The sequence below is a fragment of the Tenrec ecaudatus genome, chromosome 1 (assembly GCF_050624435.1).
Source record: "Tenrec ecaudatus isolate mTenEca1 chromosome 1, mTenEca1.hap1, whole genome shotgun sequence".
Taxonomy (NCBI): Eukaryota; Metazoa; Chordata; class Mammalia; order Afrosoricida; family Tenrecidae; genus Tenrec; species Tenrec ecaudatus.
Genome location: NC_134530.1, coordinates 190,381,958 through 190,404,690, shown reverse-complemented (window position 1 = coordinate 190,404,690; position 22,733 = coordinate 190,381,958). Strand labels below are relative to the sequence as shown.

The 22,733-nt window shown below is 46.0% G+C and overlaps 1 protein-coding gene across 1 annotated transcript in view; it reads right to left on the bottom strand.

Moving 5' to 3' along the window:
- Nucleotides 1–21,867, bottom strand: part of BRINP2 (BMP/retinoic acid inducible neural specific 2) — a 63,934-nt gene extending 42,067 nt beyond the window's left edge. The window contains exon 1 of the mRNA XM_075540488.1: nucleotides 21,602–21,867. Coding sequence (XP_075396603.1) covers nucleotides 21,602–21,867 — 266 coding nt within the window. The remainder of the gene's footprint in view (nucleotides 1–21,601) is intronic.
- Nucleotides 21,868–22,733: the final 866 nt, after the last annotated feature.

Sequence of the window (22,733 nt, the reverse complement as noted above, 5' to 3'; positions counted from 1 at the left end):
TGAAGCTAGAAGAAGAAATACTGAGCACGGTCAAGGGCACAGGGCAGGAGCCATTGAACATTCGCTGGAAGAGGGAATGCCTGGACTTGGCAGGGATTTAGATGCTAAAACAGAAAAAGAAAACAACGCATTTGAGGTTTATTTTCCAGGCAATGAGGAGCAACAGAGAGCTTTATATAGGCGAGACTAGCAAAGAGAGAGAAATTCAAGTGGTAAATAGTCATGAAAGAAGAAGAAAAAGAGACTGCCTCAGAAAGATGCTTCTGACATGGAAGTCGCACAATTCAGATGAAAGAGCAGGGCGGGAGGAAAGACCGGGGTTACAGGAACTGGGTGGGAGGTGTTATCTGTAAGCATGAAAAGAACATAGAAGACACAAGAAGAAGAATATGAAATATGATGGGTTCAGTTCCGGACTTGACTTTGCCTTTGGAGTCAAATACATGCGTGACAAACAAAACTTAAAAGGAACTAGCTGTCAATTCTTTGAGAAGCTGAGGAAAAGTCAGGAATTTTTTCCTCCATTGAATTTCAATTAAGGACCCGTGTTCTTACAAGGTGAGGACACATGTCCAACTTTTCTTGAAGCACGGGTGTCTCTGTTGCTGGGCACCGTTATTTTGGAACATAAGGAAAAAAAATCAACAGAGCAAGAGGTTGGCTCCACACGCTTAGGATGACCTCAGGTTCTAGGAAACCCACTGAGTAGCCCATAGACAGGGCTTGGTAAGTGCTTACGTGCCTCTGCAGGTGCAGAAGAACTCATTGCCCTCCCGGCCCCTCCGGTGTGCCCGTGACCTAGGATCACCACTGCGAATCCTCAAGCACTCTGTAGAACTCAAGACATTATAAAAGTCTGGGAATAGGAAAACATCTGATCTGAACAACTTCAGAAGGGTAAACTGATGTTGATCTGGGGCAAAGTCCTTGATCACTGTGAAAGTTGAACAAGTGAGAAAGCTCCCTCGGAACCAAGTTGGGCTCAGAAGAAAACATTATGTCAAGATAAATGTTCTTATATATTCTTCACGAAGGGAGATGGAAGAGAGCTGGCAACGCGACGTCGGGAGAGAGGGGAGAGAAGAAAGAGAAGAGAAGGGAGGAGAGAACATAAGAGGAGGGGAAGGAGTGAAGAGGCTCTCTACGGAGTGATAACTCTAAGAATCAAGAGAAATACTATCTGCATTCACATATCTCAAGACCTGCTGTGAAGAAGACGCATTTAGAGAAATAAGAGAGAGCCCAGCCAGGACTAGAAAGTGGAAGTTATGGCAAGAATGACTCTGATTCAATTTCAGAAAGATCTTTAGAACATTTGAGGCTATTCAGTGGAGATTGGTGCCAGTGAGCACCTCATGAGAGGAATTGTTTAAGCCAAGTCTGGCTGACCACCTGCGTGGGGATTTTTAGAGTAGTGGCATTGGGTGAAAAACAGATGATTTTAAAGTTTTCTTCCAATTTATGGACTCTGGCATGACTCAGCTCTGATCTGCCACTCACATGTTGTTAGGCTTTCTTGCACCCGGACACTTGCAGCTCTGGTCTTTTGTCCAATCATTAAGACCTCTGCTCTATGGTGCGCACTTCTAATCGCTGGCTTGCTTGTGGTGGGCAGGCACCCCAAAACAGAGCCCTGCTTAATACAGAGCACAGACAAAAATACACTAACCAGTTCTACATTCACATCCTTGTGCCGAGTCTCACTTGAGCTTGAATGCCTAGGTAAACCAGATCAATACTCAATGATCTTCAATTATTCAACTTTAAACTTAGAACACAATACAGGACCCACTGAACAAGAAGCTGATTCAACCTGCTAAAGTTTATCTCTGTTACTAGTAAACCAACTTGTAGCCCATGTCGAGGGATCATTCGATGTTTACATGCCTCTGTGGATTCAGGACTCACTCCCCAAAGAGTCTTCCTTCCTGTCCCTCCTCCGTCACCAGCATGTCCCCAGAGAAGGCACAGGCTCTCCTGGCTCACAAGGAAAATGTAATTGTAGCAAAGGGTGTATTGCAGCACTGGTTCTGGCCAGCTCATTTTTTCTCCCAGCAGGGCCTCCTACCTGGCCAGGGACACCTCTTGCTCACTGACTCCTGTAGACTTCCTGACCTTGTTTGTTGGGGAGAGGGCAGGGGAGAATCTGGCAGGGTAGCAGGCTCAAGGAGCACTAAAGGGGTGGAGAGAGCAGGACATCCACGTGTACTCATTCATCTTCCTCCAGTCTGGGTAAAACAGAAATAATCTGTGCCCTCAGCCCCTAAGACTTATTCTGAAGTCACGGCTACTCGGCCTTTCCCGTTCCTTATGTTCCCTCTATAGTTATCTGTGGGTGCCAAGGGTAAGCGGCAGGATCACAGCACATATACCAATGTTGTCACTATAAGAAAGACCACATTTACAAACTAGCCCATAAGCAGAAGTGTTTTTCAGCACCAAAGGCTTCTCTTCCAACCAGATATGTGTGTTTATAGATCAGTCTACCACTTGTCTGTCAGTTTGTCATCCTGTGACAGCTTGAGCGTTGCTGTGATGCTGGAAGCTGTAGCGCCAGTGTTTCAAATACTAGCATGTCACCCACAGTGAGCAGCAATCCGTAGAGCTTCCAGCCAGAGTAAGCCAGACAGAAGGAGGGCCTCTCGATCTACTTCTAAAATTCTTGGCTAATGAAAACTTTATGGATGGCAGTGGGACATTGTCTGACGTAGTGCTGGAAGGTGAACCGCTCAGGGTGGGATGAACCCTGGCTGGGGAAGAGCTGGGTGAACCCTGGCTGGGGAAGGTGAACCCTGGCTGGGAAGAGCTGTCTCCTGGATGCGGACGTGACCCTAATGGCGTGCATAGAGTAAAGGTGAAAGGGTCTGCATTCACTCCTGTGCCATGGCGCAGCTCAAAATGAACAAAAACAGAAAGAGTCACAGAGAATTACAGGTGCATGTATTTCATATGAATCTAGGAATAATGGAAGTTGTCAAAAGTTAAATGAAATGAATAAAGATATATATAGGCATTAACAAACGTATTGGCCATTTTCAATTGGATAATTATATGGTTCATTATATCAAAAATGACAAATTGAAGAATTGTGTTGTATTCAGCGTCAAAAAGAATATTTAATAATCTATATTGATGCATCATTCTGACAATTTCCATAGGGCCCTAAGGAAGATCAATTAATGTGACTATTATTTAAATTTGTACACCAACCACTATTGCAAAAAATACTAAATTCTTCAGTATGAAATTGATCAAATATACAATCAGGGTGCATTGGTAACTATTTGATGACTAAAAAATGAAACTTTAAAACCAAAACGGATGATTTGTTTTGTTTTGTTTTGAAATGTGGCCTTGGTGACAGAAACGACACCAGCAATCCCATGGTGGAATTTTGCATCACCAGTAACCTATTCATATCTTTTGAAGCAACATGAATGGTGACTATACAAGTAAAAGTTACCAAACGGAAAAACCAAGAATAAAAATGATCACTTTTGTGAAAAGAGACAATGGAAAATGTAGGTATTATCAGTCAATACAAGGCCAGGGACCAGCTGTGGAACAGATCATCAAGTGCTCATATTTAAGTTCAAGGTGAAACGGAAGCAAATTAAAACAAGTGCCTAAGAACTGAAGTATGACCTGGAATACATCCCACCTGGATTTGAAGACTATCTCAAGAACATTCTGACACGTTGAACACGAATGACTGAAGAGCAGGCATCAGGAACATCTTTTATGACGAAAGCAAAAGGTCATTCAAAATATAGGAAAGAAAGAAAAGACACAAGTGGATATCAGAAGAGACTCTAAAACTTACTCTTGCATGTAGAAAAGCTAAGCCAACTGGAAGAAATCACAGAACTGAGCAGAAAAGGTCAAAGGACAGCTAGAAAAGACCCAGATGAGGATTATAAAGTATTATGATGTCGTGTGCAAAGACCTGCAGTTAGAAAACTCAAAGCGAGAAATTCTCGGCAATTTTCAAGCTCCAAGAACTAAAGTAAAGGTCAAGACTCAAGCTGCCACATGGAAGTATCTGTAGGCAAAATGTTGAACGACGAAGGGAGTAGCAAAAGAAGATGGAAGAAAAACAGAGTCACTGTATCAAAAAAAGAATTTGGGGGCTAGGGCGGACACGCAACCATTCCAGGAAGTAGCAAGTGATTCAGAACTGGTAGGATTGAAGGAAGAAGTGTAAACTCGAACACTTATTGAAGAAGATCGAAGGTCAGAGCCTTTTGTATGGAACACATTTGAGCACAAAGAAGACAAAAATCTCCACAATCTGAGTACTAAATAGCATCATTATAAATGGAGAGAAGTTTAAAGCTTTCAAGGATTCTATTTTACTTGGGTCCACAATCAATACTCATGGAAACAGTCAAGCAATCAGACCATGTTGGGAAGATCTGCTGCGAAAGATCTCTGTAAAGTGTTCAAAAGCCAAGATGTCACTTTGAAGACTAAGGTGCACCTGACTCAAGGTAGAAAAAGAACAGATGCATCTGAATTACGGTGTGAGTGAAAAATATTGGACACAGCATGGATAGTCAGAAGAACCATCAAATCTGCCTCGGAAGGAGTAGAGTCAGGATGCCCCTGCGAAGGCAAAACTCACGAGGTTTCATCCTTAATACTTCGACCATGTTATGAGGAAGAACAAGTCTCTGGAGAAGGACAGTGTGCTTGGTAATTGGATGGTTAGACAGAGACATAGGTACAAACAGTGGGTTCCAATACAGAAATGGCTGAGAGGACGGCACAGGCTTGAGCAGTAGGTTATGCTTTGAATTGGCCACTCTGGGTTGGAACTGACTTTTCACCAACTAACAACATAGATCAACAGTTATCTGATTCTAAAGTCAGAAGTAAGAATTTACTTAACACTGAATTCTTATATGCCGCTGACAGACAAAAAATAAGACTCTGCATTTCTGAAACGGCATTAAGCGTCTTTGCTGTAGTTGCTGTAAACATCCCATTTATACTCCACCCTTGTAGAAACAACCCAGAACGTCAAGCTGGTAGATACAGAATTTTCTGCAGGTAAATTGTTTCAGGAAGGTATTTTTTTTTGTGATCTTCTGATTCACCGACGGCTCCCTCCTACACGGGTAGATAAAGAACCCACAGTAGCCCACGGACAGATAAAGAACCATGGTGACAACAGAGAACTTCAGGCTCGAGGAGTGGGGTGAGCCGCCCCCCAGTCTCTTACGGCCCAAAGTTCTGCTGCCCAGAAAATGCAGAAAGGAAGAACCTTAGAGGCAAGAAGCCCCAGCACTTAGCCAGGGAAGCACCAGTTTCCTCGGCACGTTCTATATTCCATGTACAGATCATGCACTCAACTCAGTAAGAAGCCCTCAATGGCCAGATCCCCTACTCTCTGAGTGAATGCTGCTTCTGCAGCTTACCAGTTGTGTGACTTAAATCCCTCGAAAATGCAGGGTTCTCACCCCTAAGAGGAGTGTGCAAAGAGCACACCCCTTGCAAGGGGCTGAGAAGAATGAATTGGATTCATGAATGTCAGTTGAAGTTGTGGATGGTTGCCGTTGAGTCGATTTGAACTCGGAGGGAATGCACGCATGCAGAGAGAAGCTGTCCATCAGGTCTCCAGGCTGCGACCCTTCAGAAGCAGGTCGTTGGGCCTGTCGCCCTGGGGGGGGGGGGGGGTGCTCTGGTGGTTTCACGTCACTAATCTTTCAGCAAGTAGTTGAGTGCTTAACTGTTTGCACCACTCGGGGATTCCATATTAATCATTAGCACGTAACAGGACATTGTGCCTGTAAGTGCCCAGTGTACATTCTTGTTGTTAGAAATGGCAGTAATATTTCTTAGTATAAAGGGAATCTTTTGCCCATCTCTTTTGCCCGCTCAGAACCATCTGCTACCTTTTATTTCTCACTCTTTCCCCCTGAGTGAATCATCGGAGAGATGAAGGTGCACCGGCTGCCATTCGGGCCAGGTTTCAAGTCAATGAATTAAGATCCCAGCACTCACAAACACATTGGTTTGACTCCTGCTGCCTCTTGGCCATACATGCACTCAATGCACACACACTGTCCCATCCCTTCCTCCTTCCCACAACTGACTCCATGGGCAGAGGTAAAGCAGTCAGATGGGCAAACAGGATTGCATTGTCTTTAATTTGAGGTAGGGTAGGATTGGGAGTATTGGAATTCTTCTTTCAGGCTTAGGCCTGAACCTTCATCTCCAACCCCACTTGATAAAAATGCATGTGCTCCTTTCTCCTTCATCTCGTGTGTGCAGACTTAGCCCGGGGGAAGAAGACGAGTGGATGGCATGGGAGCCATTCTCCTCTCACCACAGCATTCTGCACCTCTGCACAGACCTGCGGAGGGTGCCATCGCGTGCTGCTGTGAGTCATCCTTGAGAGGAGAGGGGCCCAAGGATCCCAGGATCGGGCAAAGTCTGATGCACAGCTGAGTCCCAGAACTGGCTGCATGGCTCACACGTACCAATGGTCCATAAAGGTATCCTTAGTGAGCAAACTTCCACCATGTGGCCCTCACTGTCCTAAGGCCCGTGGACTGAATTAATTATCTTGTGGGATATGTGTAGCAGAGATTGAATTCAAGAGAGAGAGAAGACAGAATCCCTGATCCATAAAAAGTTATTCTCTTGGCAAGAAAAAAAAATCATATGACAAGCCAGTATTCCTCTGCTTGTAGCTGTGAGTTGACAATGTCTAGATGAAGCATACCTCAGTCCTTTTTACAGATACTCGAGTCTCAGTAGCAATTCATTCATGAATAAAATTAATTATTTCTTGAAGCAAAAATTAATCCTCTTTTCCTTTGCCTGACTACCTCAAGATCTCTCTACTAAATCTTACCTGAAAACAAAACTGATCTTGCCTTCTCCCCTCGGCTGTGTTGGATCCTCTTTTCATCACATGTACATTTTTATTTTCACATTTTGTCTCCATCACAGCCCATGTTTGCAATGCTACCTCAAGCCAGAGTGGCTAAGACAGGCATGGGCACAATCGGGGCCAGGGTGGCGTTGTGTAACACTGAAATCCTGAGAATTCTTTCTGGTGGGTATCTGCCCACCAGTCACTGAGAACTCGTGTCTTCTCGGCACTTTGAGATGCCGAGTTCCAGTGCTTTCCTGGGCACTTGCTGTCACTCAAACTGGACGGCTGGACGTCTGGAGATCACAGAATCCGTTCTTCTCTGTAGTTTGTATCCTGCCAGAGCGCCCAGAAGAGGAGGCCTTGGGCAACACAAGTGGTTTTCGTTCAAGTACTCACCTAAAGGGTGGTGGTTCAAGGCTACCGCTCAAGCAGCGCCTCTAAAAGAAAGGCCGGCAATTTGATTCCACAAAGAATACAGACAAGAAAATCCTCTAAAGAAACTCTACTCGGTAGCACCCGTGGTAACCAAGGAGACAGAGCGGACTCTGCGGAAGGGATTGCATTGTTTTTGGTTACGGCTCCTAGGATAATGCCACACACCAAGGGAGATGCTCCAGAAGCCCTGCTGAGTGGACCGGGTGAGCCAATGCCTGATGCAATGAGCTTGCTCTCTGTGCAGGCTAAGACTGTGCGTCAACTTAGCTGGATCATTAGTCAAAGGCGGTTGTAACTTATGCTGGAATCATTCCCCCATGATGAGTCCTACCATAATAGCACTTCCATGAGGAGATGGGCACGAGCAGTCAACCAATTGGAATGGTGTGTCTTCAGGGTGTTTTCAATAAATGTGAACTTTAGAAGAAAACTCTCCTGCTTTTACTTGATCTGGGTCTTGCATCTAGTTCATCATCATCTGAGCTACAGTTCTTTGAACATGAGCCAGAAGTCTGCCATATTGTCTGCCAATCCCGGGCGTCTCTGGCCTTTGCAGCCCGTGAGTCAGCAGTTTGCCATAGTATCTACTGATCTTGGGTTTATTTGCCTTTGATGTCAGTAGCCTGCTGTATGATGTTCTGATCTTGGGTTTGTTGACCCTTGCAACAATGTGAGTCAGGAGAAGTCTCCAGCCTGACATCTGGCTCATGGACTTGGAACTTATCAGCCTCTACAACTGTTGGAGCCATTTTCTTGAGACAAATTTCTATGTATATGTGTGTGTTTGTATATGCGCACCTCATTGGTTTTGCTTCTCTAGAGAACTCAGCGTAAGACATTCTGAATCCAATTTTTGAGGCATAAGTGATATTGAGCTGTCTGTGAAAGCAGGGTCCTTTCTGGGTCTTAAGGCACTGCTTAAGACCTCTCACTAGGTGAGAAAGTCAAAGAGGAGGGGGGGCAAAGAGTACAGATGATTACAATTGGAGGTAAAGGACCTTTCAATCATTTCTCTCTGATCATCCAGGATTCCAGCCTCAGATGATTTGACTCCATCATAATCATTTATTGGAGAAATGCCCTATTTTGTGGGTTGAGTACTGGATCTGTACCTTACCTATTGTGTGGCTGAAATCCCTTTAAAATTCAGTACCCCATACTCTATTTGTGCAAGGTAGAAATGGAAAGACTTGCCTTTGGTCCGACTCTCTCCACATGTGCAGCTACTTTGACATCAGGCTTTGCCTCCCCCGATGCGGGAAAATGCCATGTCTCTCAACAGTGGAGCTTTTTGAAATCATATCCTACAAGGAATCCATGTCTGAGACACTTTGGGAATTTTGGAAGGGCAGGCCATGACAACAAAAGCACCATGGGGGCAGTGGGAGGAGACAACACGGAGCTTCACTTTGTGGCATCCACCTTGGACACACAGCACTGATGGCTCAGTTCCCAGGCCACATCTGGCGCTCTCATGCCCTGGGCCATGCGAGTCCCTTGTTTCCAGCACCGTGCTCCAAACTCTTCACCTGGTGCGTTTCGATTCATCCATCGAAGTTTTATACAGACATCATCTCTTTAGTGCAGCATTCCTTGACAATTCCCTGCAGAGTAACAGCCTTTTCTCCAGGGACAGATTAACTCATAAGCATGGTAAACATGAACTTACCTATCCTTACTTACTAATCAGTAGTAAACAGTTCACACGGGGTTCCCCACATCAAAATCCAAACCACACTCACCGTCTTCACATGGACTCTGACGAGAGAGCCAGACTGCCCTGCAGGGTTTCTGAGGGGCAATCTCTACAAGAGCCGCTGCCCCACCTCTCTCCTACAGAGCACTGCTGCGACTGAGGCGCCAGCTTCGTGGTTAGCAGGCCAACACTCAGCCCGCTGCCTCCTTAGGGTCCCTTCATCACATCACCCCTGCCCGCTGCACCAGGGCAATTCTGACTCACAGCAACGACAAAGGGCAGATCCAACTGTTCCAGAGGCAGTTGCTTACAGGAGGAGGGAGCAGCATCTTTCTCCTGGAAAGCAGCTGGTGGGTTCAAACTGCTGACCTTTGGGTAACCATCAAGGCAACTTTTCCCACATCTTTGATGTGCTTCAAACAAACCCAACCAAACAAACTTGTGAAACTGGGGTGAACAACTTGAAACGGTTCACTTCAGCTTAGAACAGAAGCCCAAGTAAGCCTGTATTTACCATGCTTACTGTGTCCTCGGACTTTCTCCAATGCTCTGATGTGTGTGCCTTATCAGTGGGAGAACTGTGTCACCTTGTTTGTTCAGGTGTAGTCCAACAGAAATCACAGAGTTGACCCTCAAAGTTATTAATTGAACGAATAGGATTCCCCTGAAGCTTTGAATTACAAGCAATCCCTAGGGTACAAACATTGGACTTATGGACAACTCCTACGTTCCCTTTGAGGTTATATAAATTCACTCAAATTTTGAAATGATTGAATCCACCCCTAGTCATAACAAATTCATCACAATCACCTTCACTTACACGTGCATTTTAAGTTATTGAAAAGGCTTTGAGCCTTTTGTTGCACTAACCAGTGCTTTCCAAAGTGGGAGATACTGCCTTTGGGGGGGTGGATCTGAAATGATCTAGGGGGGGCTGCAAAATTCAATGCCCACACTTCATGTTTGATATGAGCTATTGTGCAAAAGCTTTTAATTGCAAATGGGGCACTGGGATTTTTTTCCTAAAAAGTGTGTGTGGGGGGTGGGGTGGGGCTGGGGTAGGGCAGTTTAGATCAAATTAGTTTGGGAACCTAGACACTAAAAACAAAACAAAAACCCTGACTGCCATCGAGTGAAGGCAGTAAAGACCCGGAGGACAGGGCAGAACTGCCCCCAGGAGTTGCCAAGCTTGTAACTCTTCTCAGGAATCCAAAATCCGGTCTTGCTCCTGTGGACTGGCTGCGGGTTTCAAACTGTTCACAGTCAAGAATAACCACTAAACCACGAGGACACCTTCTAAATGTACCAACTAAAGCCGAATAAGATCTATAGGCACCTATTCCACTTACCTACGAAGTCCACTCAATCACTTGTCTGTCAAGTTTTTTTAAAATCATTTTATTAGGGGCTCTTACAACTCTTATCACAATCCATACAGACATCTATTGTGTAAAGCATATTTGTACATTCATTGCCCTCATCATTCTCAAAACATTTGCTCTTCACCTAAGCCCCTGACATCAGCTCCTCATTTTCCCCTCCCTCCCCACTCTCCCCTCCCTGGTGAACCCTTGATAATTTATAAATTATTGTTTTGTCATATCTTGCACTGTCTGACGTCTCCCTTCACCCACATTTATGGTACTGTGGTGGCTTGTGTGTTGCTGTGATCCTGGAAGCTAGGCCATTGGTATTTCTAATGCCAGCAGGGTTGCCCAAAGTGAGCATGTTTCAAGAGAGCTTCCAGACTCAGAACAGACAACGGAGAACGATTCCACTCCCCAATTCAGTAGAAGAAGCAGCTGACACCCGAATGCATTCATCTTGGAAACGTTGTCAGATACTGAAGGCCTACCAATCAAATGGAAGCACAACAGTGTCAGCGATAGTACCAGAGGATGGGCCCCTCAGACCCGAGGGTCCTCAACGTGTGCCCGAGAAGGAACTGAAGTTTCAGGGGCTGATGGTGATAAGAGTCAGGTAAAGACAGGTAAAGGAGTGGAGCCCTCAGGGTCATCATTTGCTCAGGGGAGCATGACTCAAGGTGAGGAGAAACAACTACAAAAAACTGCTAATGATCAGAACACGAAGTGTGCAAAGTATGAATCTAGGAAAATTGAAAGTTTTCAAAAATGAAATGGAATACACAAAGACAGAAATCCTAGGCACTAGGAGCTGAAATGGACTGATAGAGGTCATTTTGAATTAGAAATTTCTATGAGCTACGATGCCAGGTAAAACACAATTAAGAGGGATGACTGACATGGCATTCATTGTCATAAAGGACACTCCAAAATCCATCCTGAAGTACAATGTCATCTGCGATAGGCGGTATCTTCCCGCACATAGAGAGCTAAAGCAAATGGAAGAAATGATGAAGTCAAAGAGCTGAATAGAAAATTTCAAAAGGCAGCTCCAGAAGACAAAATAAAATATTATAATGAAATGTGCAAAGAACTAGAATTTGAAAAATCAAAAGAAAAGAACACGCTCAGCATATCTTAAACTGAAAAAAAATGAAGAAAAAATTTTAAGCCTCGTATTGCAATCTTGAAAGAGTCTATGGGAAAATATTGAATCCCGCAGGAAGCATGCAAAGAAGATGGAAAGAATATGCAGAGTCACACAGTAAAAAATACACTACTCAATGTCCCACCATTTCAGGAGGTAGCATATGAACAAGACCCAATGGTGCTGGAGGATGAAGTTCAAACTGAACTGAAAGCATTAGCAAAAAGACAAGGCTCCAGAATTGAAATGAACTATTTCGACAAGCTTATGAAGCACTGGAAGCACTGACTCATTATTGTCGGGAGACTTGGAAGACAGCTACATGGCCAACTGACTACAAGATATCCATATTTGTACCCATTCCAGAGAAAGGTGACCCGACAGAACTCAAATTATAGAAAATATCAATGGTATCATATGCCAGTAAGATTTTACTGAAGATCATCCAACAACGATTACAGGAGTACAGTGACAAGGAGCAGCCAGAGATGCAGGCCGGTTTCAGAAGAGGCTGTGAAACAGGAGATAGCATTGCTGATGTCAGATGTATCTTGACTGAATGCAGATATCAGTACGATGCTTACTTAATGTTTTATTGATTATGCCAAGGCACTCGACTCTGTGGATCGTCACTAACGATGGAGAGCCATGAGGCAGTTGTGGTAAGGGAACAAAGGCAAGCTTCTTGGCTTAAAATGAGGAAAGGTGTGCGTCAGGGTTGTATCCTCACACTGTACTTATTCAGTCTGTATGCTGAGCAAGTCATCAGAAAAACTGGATTATACGAAGAAGAACGTGGCTTCAGTAATGGGGCAAGGCTTATCAAAAAGCTGAGATATACCAATGACACACCTTTGTTTGCTGAAAGCAAGGAGGACTTGAAGCACTTGCTGATGAGCAAGGACTGCAACTTTCAGTATGGATCAAGACTCGGTGTAACGAAGGCTAAGATCCTCACAACTGGACCAAGTAGGAACATCATGATAAATGGAGAAAAGGTTGAAGTTGTCAAGGGTTTTGTCTTGCTGGGATCCACAGTCAATGCTCATAGAGGCAGCAGCCTAGACATCAAAAGACCCGTTGCATTAGGTAGATCTACTGCTCAAGACCTCTTTAAAGCATTGAGAATCAAGAAGTTTAATGTGAGGACTAAGGAACACCTGACCGAAGCTATGGTATTTTCAATTGCCTTATATGCATGGGAAAGGTGGACATTGAACCATGAAGACTGAAAATTGATGCATTGAATTTCAGCATTGAAGAAGAATACTGAAAGTACCAAGACTACTGAAAAGACACACTGATATGTCTTGGAAGAAGTCAAGCCAGCGTGCGCCTTAGAGACAAGGATGATAGGACTTCATTTTACATACTTTGGACATGTTGTAGGAGAGGCCAGTTACTGGAGAAGGACATCACGTTTGGTAAAGTTGAGGGACAGCAAAGGAGAGGAAGTCCTCGAGGGGAAGGATTGATGCTGGGGCTTCAGCAGTGGGCTGAAGCACAGGAACAGTTGTGAGGACGGTGTAGGACTGGATAGTGTCCATGCTATTTAGCAGAAAGTCATTATGTGACCATGGAGACAGACTTGCTAGCCCCTAACAAGAGCAACAAAGCCCAATTAATGACAGGAATGGAGCTCGTTCAAGATCAGTGGGCTGCCTCGAGGGTTTGTATATATGCTGTGTCTTTCTGCTCCGGAGGACGTTCACAGGCAACTCTTCCTACAGAACAGACGCTTATACAGGTGTGTCACACTGTGTGCATGCATCAGAGACAGAGGTAGAGCGTCTACATGAGAGTTACACTAGAAGGTGTAACACAAGGCTTTTCCAGTGGCCTTGCTGGTGGGCTCTTCATCCAGACACCATCGGAATGGGATCCCTTGGGGGAAGGTCTGAAATGTCATACGCTGATCCTACACTCTACATTAGGCATTTATATGTCAGCTGTATGCTTTTTCACAAGTCTCTGGGTGGCACATTTTTGTGTTTTGCTACTGATCTAAAGGTTGACACTTCAAACCCACTCTGAGGGACACCATCTGAGAAAGGCCTGGCAGTCTTCCATAAAAACGTGCAACAACCACAACAAACAAGCACGCAGCAGTTCCGTCTGAAACACCTGGAGTCATCAGAAGTTGCATTGACTCAAAGGTTATCATTTGTTTTTGCTGTTTTGGTGTATTTAGCCAGCATTGAAGGCTTAATTCCAGGAGCCCTGGTAGTGTAGTGGTTACTTAATGGGATGCTCATCACAAGGGCAGCAGTTCGAAACCACCAGCTCCTCAGCTAGATAAAAAGCTGGCTCTCTGCGCTAGTAAAAGGTTACGGTCTTGGAAACCTACAGGGGCAGTTCTATCCTAGTCTATTGGATCACTGTGAGTTGGGATTGATTTAACTCAATGACAGTGAGGGAGGGAGAGAGGGAGTAAAAGCGTGGTTAAAACAACGTACAAACATTGTGTTCTGTCCCCTTTATGTGTCCTCACCCATCTCCTCTAGGAGAGAGTGTCTGTGCCATAAGTACAGGGCCATCATTGCACATCTCATCTGAGTCACAGTGCAGTCTGTGCACCGTTCTTCTCCCGCCTTCTGTCTCCACAAACTCCTGTGTTATCAAAATAAAGGGGAGGAAGCGATTTACTCAGGTGATGGGCTATGTGCGCAGAGGAGGTGGCCTCCTTGCTCACGAAGCCCATCCATTTCAGAACTCCTGCTTCCTTCCTCTTGCCTCGCAGCTAGCTTCCCCCACCTCAGTACCTCTAAGGAACGCCCAGGGAATCAGTGGGATTTGCCTCGGCTGACTAAGGCTGCCTCTGGTTGCCATTTATTTGCGTGGACTGTGATCTCTGAATTGGAGCCGGTGCCTCTCCCAGGGTTCACTGTTTATCCAAATCCATATTTGTGAGTCGGAGAACCGGGGTCCGATGATAAATCAGCTGTGGGGTTCCTCCTGTGATTGCCTCAGCAGCTGCTCTCCACTTGCTCACCTCTCCATCTCCCAAGGGGCACCCAGGCTGCTTCTAGACCCTGCAGCCTTTTCTGCTTTTCAGCTCCCCCATCCCCAGCTGCTGTATCTATTCACATGAGTTCATGGGCCCTGGAACTAATAACTCCTAAACTTAACTTCCCGTGACTGCTCTTTATTTCATTCCTACCATCTCCTGCACATCTTCTCGTCACCTCCGCTCAGATGCGTGTGGGATGCTAACGTACCATTAGCCATTTCTCCTCCTCAGGAGAGAATAGAGCTCTTGGTCTCCTCCTCGTCTCCCAAACACTTACTATAATCACGTACGGTACATCTCGAGCTTTAGTGTGCACGCTACTCAGCTGGGGACCTAGTGAAGAGGCAGGTTCTGGTTCTGCTGTAGGTCTGGGGAGGGACTGGAGATGATGCATTTTGAAGAGACTCTCAGGTGATGCTGAGCTGCTGGCCTACTGACTGCTTTAGGAGTAGTCTGGAGCAAATGCACGGCTCCTCCCTTTTCTCATTCCTCTCCATCGAAGCTATTGTCAGCTCGGATTTTTCATTCTGACGAATGGCAGACGTGGTTTCCTTTCTTGGGGTTATTGCCCTGGTCCCTGCTGAAGCCATTGTGTTCCCCGTTAACTACCCACCTCCCCGCAGCAATCGGGCACCGTGCTGCTTGCCTGGCTGGCCTAACCCAAACACGCTCTTGCCTCAGCATGGTCTACCTGGGAGCGCTGCTTCACCCTTTCGCTGTTAGCTTTGTTCCACTTTGGTTCTCTACACTTGTCATTTTGCCCAGAGACTCATCAGAATCTGATGCCCCTTTTGTCAATGAAGGTGTCTAGTTATAGTCCTTTGTTAAAACTTTCTTCCCAAAGGACTTTTTATGATTCCTCAGGCTTATCACTTCTGGAATGGGGTAGCTATCAGTGGGAATCCAGGAGCGCTGGTGGCGCAGCGGTTAAGCACTTGGCTGTGAGCTGAAAACTCAGCGATTCAAAGGCGAGAAAGCTGGGGCAGCATGCTCCCACCAAGCCTGCAGACCCCGACACCCTCTGGACAGTGCCGCTCTGGGCGCCTCGGAGTGACAAATGACGTGAAGGCAGTGGGTTCGCTTGGGTCTGGGCTTCGAGACGGAGCTCATAAGGAGGACCGTTCTTTCTGCAGTGCACCTAACCTTGCTTTCCTGCGCACCGCCACCCCGCGCTCATTGTTCGGCATGCTTTCTAACTTCCTCTCCTCGGCTTAATTTCTTCTTTCCGAGTTTGAAGTGTTTCATCATAGTGGCTTGGCTTTTTTCCAATCCCATGATTATCTCTCTATTAAAACCTTAATACAAAAAGATTTTTTTTTTTAAAAAGAGAGAGAGAAAGAAACAGACTGCTCATTACTTTGATTTGTAGCAAAGAGGGAATGGAAGATTGCCGCTAGAGTGTCTCGGGAAACCATATTTACATTTGCATCAGCGCAATTTAGGTGCCTGATTAGGTTGCGTGCTATGATGAAGATGCACTTACCAGTCAGAGGGAAGTGGCGTGGTCTAGGGTAATGAGCAGGAGGCTTCGAGTCAGGAGCCCAGAATGCTATTTCTGGCGGTGACTGGCTACCTCTCTAACCTTGAAGATGTGTATGTCACTGTCATGGATGCTACTAGTCCCTTCACTCTCACAGGATGTCTTTGACGGGTTGGTCACAGGACTTGCTCAGTGCAGTAGAGTGTGGCGGGGAGGAAGATATTGGGAATCACAAAAGCAACTGAAGCGATCTCTGCTTTTCTAGCTCCTGCCGCCAAGTGCGTTGATGAGACGGTGCCTGAGAGTGGCTGGCAGCGTGGCTTGAAAGGGCTAATGGACATGCTAAGGAGCTAGGTCACGTGTCAGAAAGCGGGTGAGATGCCTATGCTCACCTGGCGGTTTAAGAAAGCTTATGATGTTCAATGGCAGAAGGCTTGCTTTCCTGCAGACGAGCTGGGTTTGATTCCAGGCCATGGCACTCCATGAACAGCCACCGCCATCTGCCAGTGGAGACCTCGTGCTATTATGGTGCTGAATAAATTTCAGTGGAACTTCTTTCTACACTGAGACAGGCTAGAAGAAAACTGGGTCTGGCTATCAACTTCTGAAAATCAACCAATGAGTAACCCGTGAATTACAAAGGCCATGGTACACATGCTGTCGTAAGTCAGGTCACCTCGGTGGTAGCTGTGGTAGTTACATAATCTGGTGTCAATTTGGGACTTGAGAGGATTAAGAGTGAAGGGGTGGAGTCTAGTCTGTCAATTGGGCCATAGCCCAGCAGGCCTCTGTGTGGGCATGGTCTTCTCCTGAGAATTTTGGGAACTCTTGTGTTTCCTCCGTGGAGGTGAGAGGCACTTTCTCTCTCTGCTCACTCCCTTGGAGACTCTCTACTGACAGCGCTCATTCCCTGAGAGATGTTCTACTGACAAGACGCATGGCACTACGCTGATAGATCCCGTGCCCTGGGAACTGGAGAAGCCACATGGAGACCCCTGCCAGCGGCAGATGCTTACACCACCACTGGATCCCAAGACTTTCTACCCACTGGCCTGTGATCATCCTGCGTTCAGCATCATTGCATGTGTTTTGTGAGTCTGAGGAGGACTTTATAGATTGGTTACAGAAATATGGGCTAAAATTGGACTTGCGGGCTTGGACTGGACTGAGTTGGGATGCTTTCTGAATGTACAGTTACCCTTCATATACAACTATCTCTTATAGACATATGAGTTTCCATGGATTTGTTTCTCTAGTCTACCTGGACTAGCACAGTGGTGAAGAACAACATGCATAGCATCTCTTTTGCTAACGGTGCTCCTCTTTTCCTGAGACTTCGTTTCACCCCTAAGACTGGAGTCCCGACACTATGTAGCATTTGAAGGACTGGCCTGATGGGTTGGCAAGAGCTTGGCCTGTAAGTATTGTGCCCTGTCCTGGGAACCATCTTGGTCCCTCTGGGAGCCCACAAGGCCAGGAAGAGTGTGCCCCAGAGGGGAACAATCCTTCTCAGTTGAATTCCACTCCTCACAGAGAGCTGGATCACGTGATGGAGTTCATGTGCTCTACAAAAGTGAGCAAGAAAGCAGAATATGTTTTCTTTCTAATACTTGTGGTATAATACTGTCACACAAGTGATGGGCTGCTAGCCCAAAGGTCAGTAGTTCAAACCCACCTTCGATTCTGCTGGAGAAAAAGGTTATCTGCTCTTGTAAAGATTTACAGCCTCAGAAGGAGCATGTAGAAGTGATTCGATAGTAGAAGGTAAGTAGTTAGTAGCCCATAGTGGACATTACAACACACACACACACACACACACACACACACACAAGAAACAAATCCTAAAACTCTCATCACATTACCATTCTTGCATTGACTAATATTTATTGGGGGTGAACCTAATATTAAAGGGTAATGTTTTTAAGTAGCCCCACATCAATTACCTCATTTAATTCACACAACCAGTTCACTTGAAAGAGTTTGTCATTTTCCCCACTCTATAGATAAGAAAAGTAGTTTCCACAACATTACACAGCTAGCAAACTGCAGATCCAGAATTAGAATTCAGGTCCGCTGGCTCCTGAGCCTGCACCTTCAAGCCCCAGTGCTTTACATGAATATAAACTTACATGAAGAGAGAACCACACTCTGAGTTCCAGGCTAGAGAAGGTGGAGTTGGTAGGCGTTATAGAGTACCTCTGCAAAAGGAAAACACAAACTGATGGCCAAATAGGACTTGGTGGGGTATGGGGTTTATTATGAGAGCCCTGTTGTTGGAGGCATTAGGACCTGCTCACAAAGTTAGAAGGGAATAATCACACCTTCCTTGTGGATGAGACAGCTTCATACATTCCTGCACCAAACATTGCATCTCTATTGGAAACCCTATTCCCCTGCTGTGGTATTTACATAACATGAGATGTCAACTTGAGGATATTAAGAGTGAAGGGGTCAAGTCTAGCCTGTTAATTAAGTTACAGCCTGATGATGCTTCCTTGTAGGCGTGGCCTTCTCATGAGGCTTCTGGGAACTTCCTCTCTTGCCCCTGTGAGGTGGGGCACAAACACTCTAAGCTTCACCTTTTCTAGAGGAGCCACAGTCAGAGCTGGGGGAGCTAGCTCTAAGACGCTTCCACCCCACTGGATCAGCAAGACTTCACACCCACCGGCCCGTGATCTTCCTGCATTTGGCATCATTGCATGTGCTGTGAGCGTCTGAAGAGGAATTTATGGACTAGTATTGGACATATGGATTAATGACAGACTTACGAACTTGATCTGGACTGGGCTGGAATGTTCTCAATATACAATTGCTCTTGGATATAAAGCTCTCTCTTAAACACACATGAGGGTCCTTGGCTTTGTTTCTCTAGTCTAACTGGACTAACACACCTCACAGCCCCAGTTCATTGCCTTTTTTATTGGGAAGGTCCACATGGATGCTATCACATTTTTATGGATCCAAAGTTTTGTGAAAGAATAATTCTGTTTCAGACCTCACTATCTCCCCCAAGAGTATTTCTGAAATTCTCTATAAGCCTTTTCTTCCTCTACTCTTCTGGACAGAAGGAGAAAACTTGAGACCAAAACTCTTTTTTATCAGTTTTCTCTGACTGACTTAAGTCAGAGTAATTATGGTCCCAGATTTACCAAAGGTATATGCCATGAACGTAAAAATGGGAAGAATAAAGGTTGATTCCCAATGGGATAATCTGGGGCTCTAGAAGGGGTCCTTAGAGCCACCATTTTGCTTAATAACTAAAGGCAAAATTCCCAGCATGCTCATTGAGCAGTGGCGTGTAACCATTTTCTCTTCCCCCCATGAAAGGGTCACGAATCAGAATGTTGTATTCCTGTCAGAATGACTGGTTACTGTTTCCCCAAGTACAAGTTCATGTGCAATAACTGACCCCAGAGAAGCAAAATGGCCCAGCGTAAGAGCTTGTCACATTAAATGATCAGAAAACCATTAACAACTGATAGAACAGTTGATGGTGCAGAAGCGATTGCAGACACTCCCCGTGGAGCTAGTGCCTAGGCTGTCAGTGGCTGCCAGGCTACCCAGCTTTGGCCTAGAGTTTGATTAGAACAATCCACTGAGGGGAGAAAGAAACAGATGACTTCTTCCCTCTACTTCCTATAGCTCTTTGAGTGGAATTGTGATGCTGAGACTCCCAGCCTGACATTTCATTTCCAATACACTTGGTAAAAATTATTTGTGTGGTGATAACTGTGCTTCTGAAAAGTCTGAGCTAAGTTAAATCTCATTTTAAGTAGACCAGAGGGATTCACAGCTTAAACACATTCTAGGGTGGATTTTCTGATTTTTGTTTTTGCTTGTAAGGGAATGAAAGAACTTCTTGATAGAGAGAAAGATCACACTGAATTTATGTCATAAAAATTGGGTGTACCTAGGTCTAGAGTCTCATGCATTTATTGGAAGTTGAGTTCACCCTCTCCTGCATACTTCCTCTGCTCTCTCATCTGAGCTACCTAACCAGGTGTCAACTGAACCACTGCCAGCCTGCATTGGGCCCGCTCCCCTGCAGTTAAGTTATATGGATTTCTGTTGAAGTCATGGAGGATAGTGAAGACCAGAGCTGCCCAAGTGGAAAATGTAAATTGCAATCCCACCCTGACCCAACTTACGCTGAAAAGAGATGGAGCTTGAAAAGAGAGCTGGCCAGGCCATTCCAGAGGAGCAAGAGTGGGGTGTTCTGCACCTTTGCACCCATGAGGTGTCAGCTCTAAAGTTGATCTTACCATGCAACCGTGTCCACATGAACTAGAAGGAATGGGCTTTCTAAATGGCTCTTCTCTCGCCATTTAGGAATCTTCTAGTGGGAGATACTTAGAGCAGGTTCCATCATGACAAAACAAAAACAATGAAAGCTCTCCAGGAAGGAAAACTATGTTTTATAATATTTTAATTAAAACATCAGTTTAACAATATTTTATGAATGCAGAGTAACTTCTTGGAAGCTACTTGGGCCCTGGTGTTTACCAGCTGTTCCCTGCATCAGGTTGGTTACTTGCTCAGCTTCTCAATGTCCTTATCTGTAAAGTAGGGGGACTAGCTGTTCTCCCAACGTAATGTTGTTGGAGGAAACACATCTGTTAATTTACATAAGACATACAAAATGTTAAGTCGAGTCAGAGGTCTAAGAAAAAAAAATGCCTGTATGTTCACATGACTAGAAACCATATGGGTGTCAAAATGCTATTAACTGCAATCTCTAGATGCTGAAATAATAAGTAATTTTTGTGGTTTTGTGTCTCTGTGTGTCTTTTCAGGTTCCCTGTTACTCTCTCTCTTGAATTACAAACACTAATGTGCTGTTAGAAAATAAATATCTTAAACGAGAGAGAGAAGATGAAATGTAACGGTACCAGGGTTCGTATCAAGACTGAGCACGGTGAAAAAGAGAGATGATGAGGGAGATCGCAGAAGGGTGTCGGCGGTTTGCAAGCCTTCATGCAAACCCTCAGACATGGAGGAGCCATCGGTTTCAGAAATGTGGATTCAGGCAGGATCAGAAATATCTACCTGGCCTGTCTATCCCAGCACAGCTCAGCGGGACCAGGCAGGTATCTCGCCAGCTCCCATGCTGAGCATGCCCAGAAAGAGGGGGCGGTTTTCCATGCCCAGGTCACGTGTGGTACCACCAAATGTGAAGGCAGGGTTGTCCCTGACTGACAGAGCGGCCCAGACTTCTCCAGCAGACTTCCCCCTCCCTCCATTTGCATGTCTAAGTAATTACAACTCATGCAAGTCTCTAACCCATTAGTTAAAACCAGGCCCCCAGCGTTTGACTCTGACCTCCTGCAGCAAGCCGGGCCGCCCGCTGACTCCAGGATGCCTGATTTGTCCTCAAATTATCAGCAGTACAACCTATAAATAGCAACCCTTTTGCTAAGTTCCCCAGGAGGCAGCAGCAGGTTTTCCAGCTTGTATGTGTTGTCTTCTTGCTTGCAAAAAAAAAAAAACCAACATGGTCCGCTGAGTTTCCTGCCTGATGCTCCCCCGCCAGGTGAGTCTGAGGGAGGGCGTTTCCAGCTGACATCACAGGGGGAGTCCACTCACCTGTAGATCCGGTACCTGGTGGTGAAGCCCTGGCGGTAGCGCTCCATGAAGTCCGCATACTCCTGAGCACGGTGAAAGGGGCCCCGGTCGGTGAGCAGCCAGTCCAGGGGTGGCTGGCCGGCCGAGGAGGCATGCTGCTCCGGCAGCGAGGCGGCAGCAGTGGCCGAGACAGCCAGCACCCAGCCGGGGAGGCCCAGTGCCAGCAGGATTGCCCATGGGGCCGCCGGCCGACGCCCTCTAGACCGAGTGCCACACTGCCACCTCATGCTTCTCCTGCACGGTTGGTGTCTTCATTCTCTCGCCACGCTCTCCCCCTCCGGCCGCTCCTCCCGGGCTCCCGGAACTGGGAAAGGACAAGAGAGAGAGGTGTCCGTGAGCCCTGTGCACTTGCCCCACGGGCCGTCACCATCTCACATGGAGAGACAGGGCCCATTTGGTTGACGATGGTCATCACCAAGTTGATCCTGGCGCATGTACAGGGAACTGTCCCTTGGGGGCTTCTGGAAGCCCCATTCCCCAGGTGTCTCTGGGTGGGCCCAAACCACCTGCTTTTCATTGTCTATCAGGGGGATGCTTACCACGCACCCATTCTAGAAATCCTTGATCCTAACAACACGCCTGGTTCTAGGCAGTGGGGTAGGCAGTTTATGTTTACCGTGTCCTCTAACTCACAGAAGTAGCCCATGAGCAAATACCAACATCATCGTGTTACTGAGGAGAAGCTGTCGGCTTACCAAGAGAAGAATGCTGCTCACGTTCACACAGCTAGAAAGCGGCAAAACCAGAATTTGAAATCAGGTGAGCTGATTCTGAACTCTCCCATATCTCTTATGCCGAGTTATGCATCACCCCCATCTCTCTTCCTCTCTCCACATATTCAATGCCAAAGAAAGCCACAGTGCCATGAAGTGACCCCATTGTACAGAGCAAAATGCCTCCCGCTGGTTTCTGAGCTTGTATAACTATATGGGAGCAGAGAGCTTCCTCTTTTACCCACCGAGCAGGGGCTGGTGGGTTTGAACTGCCAGCCTTATAGTTAGCAGCCCAACACTCAGCCCACTAGCCCACCAGGACTCCTAAAGTGTTCAGTATGCTTCATAAAGATCCTCATAGACTGTGTGGTGCTTCTGGA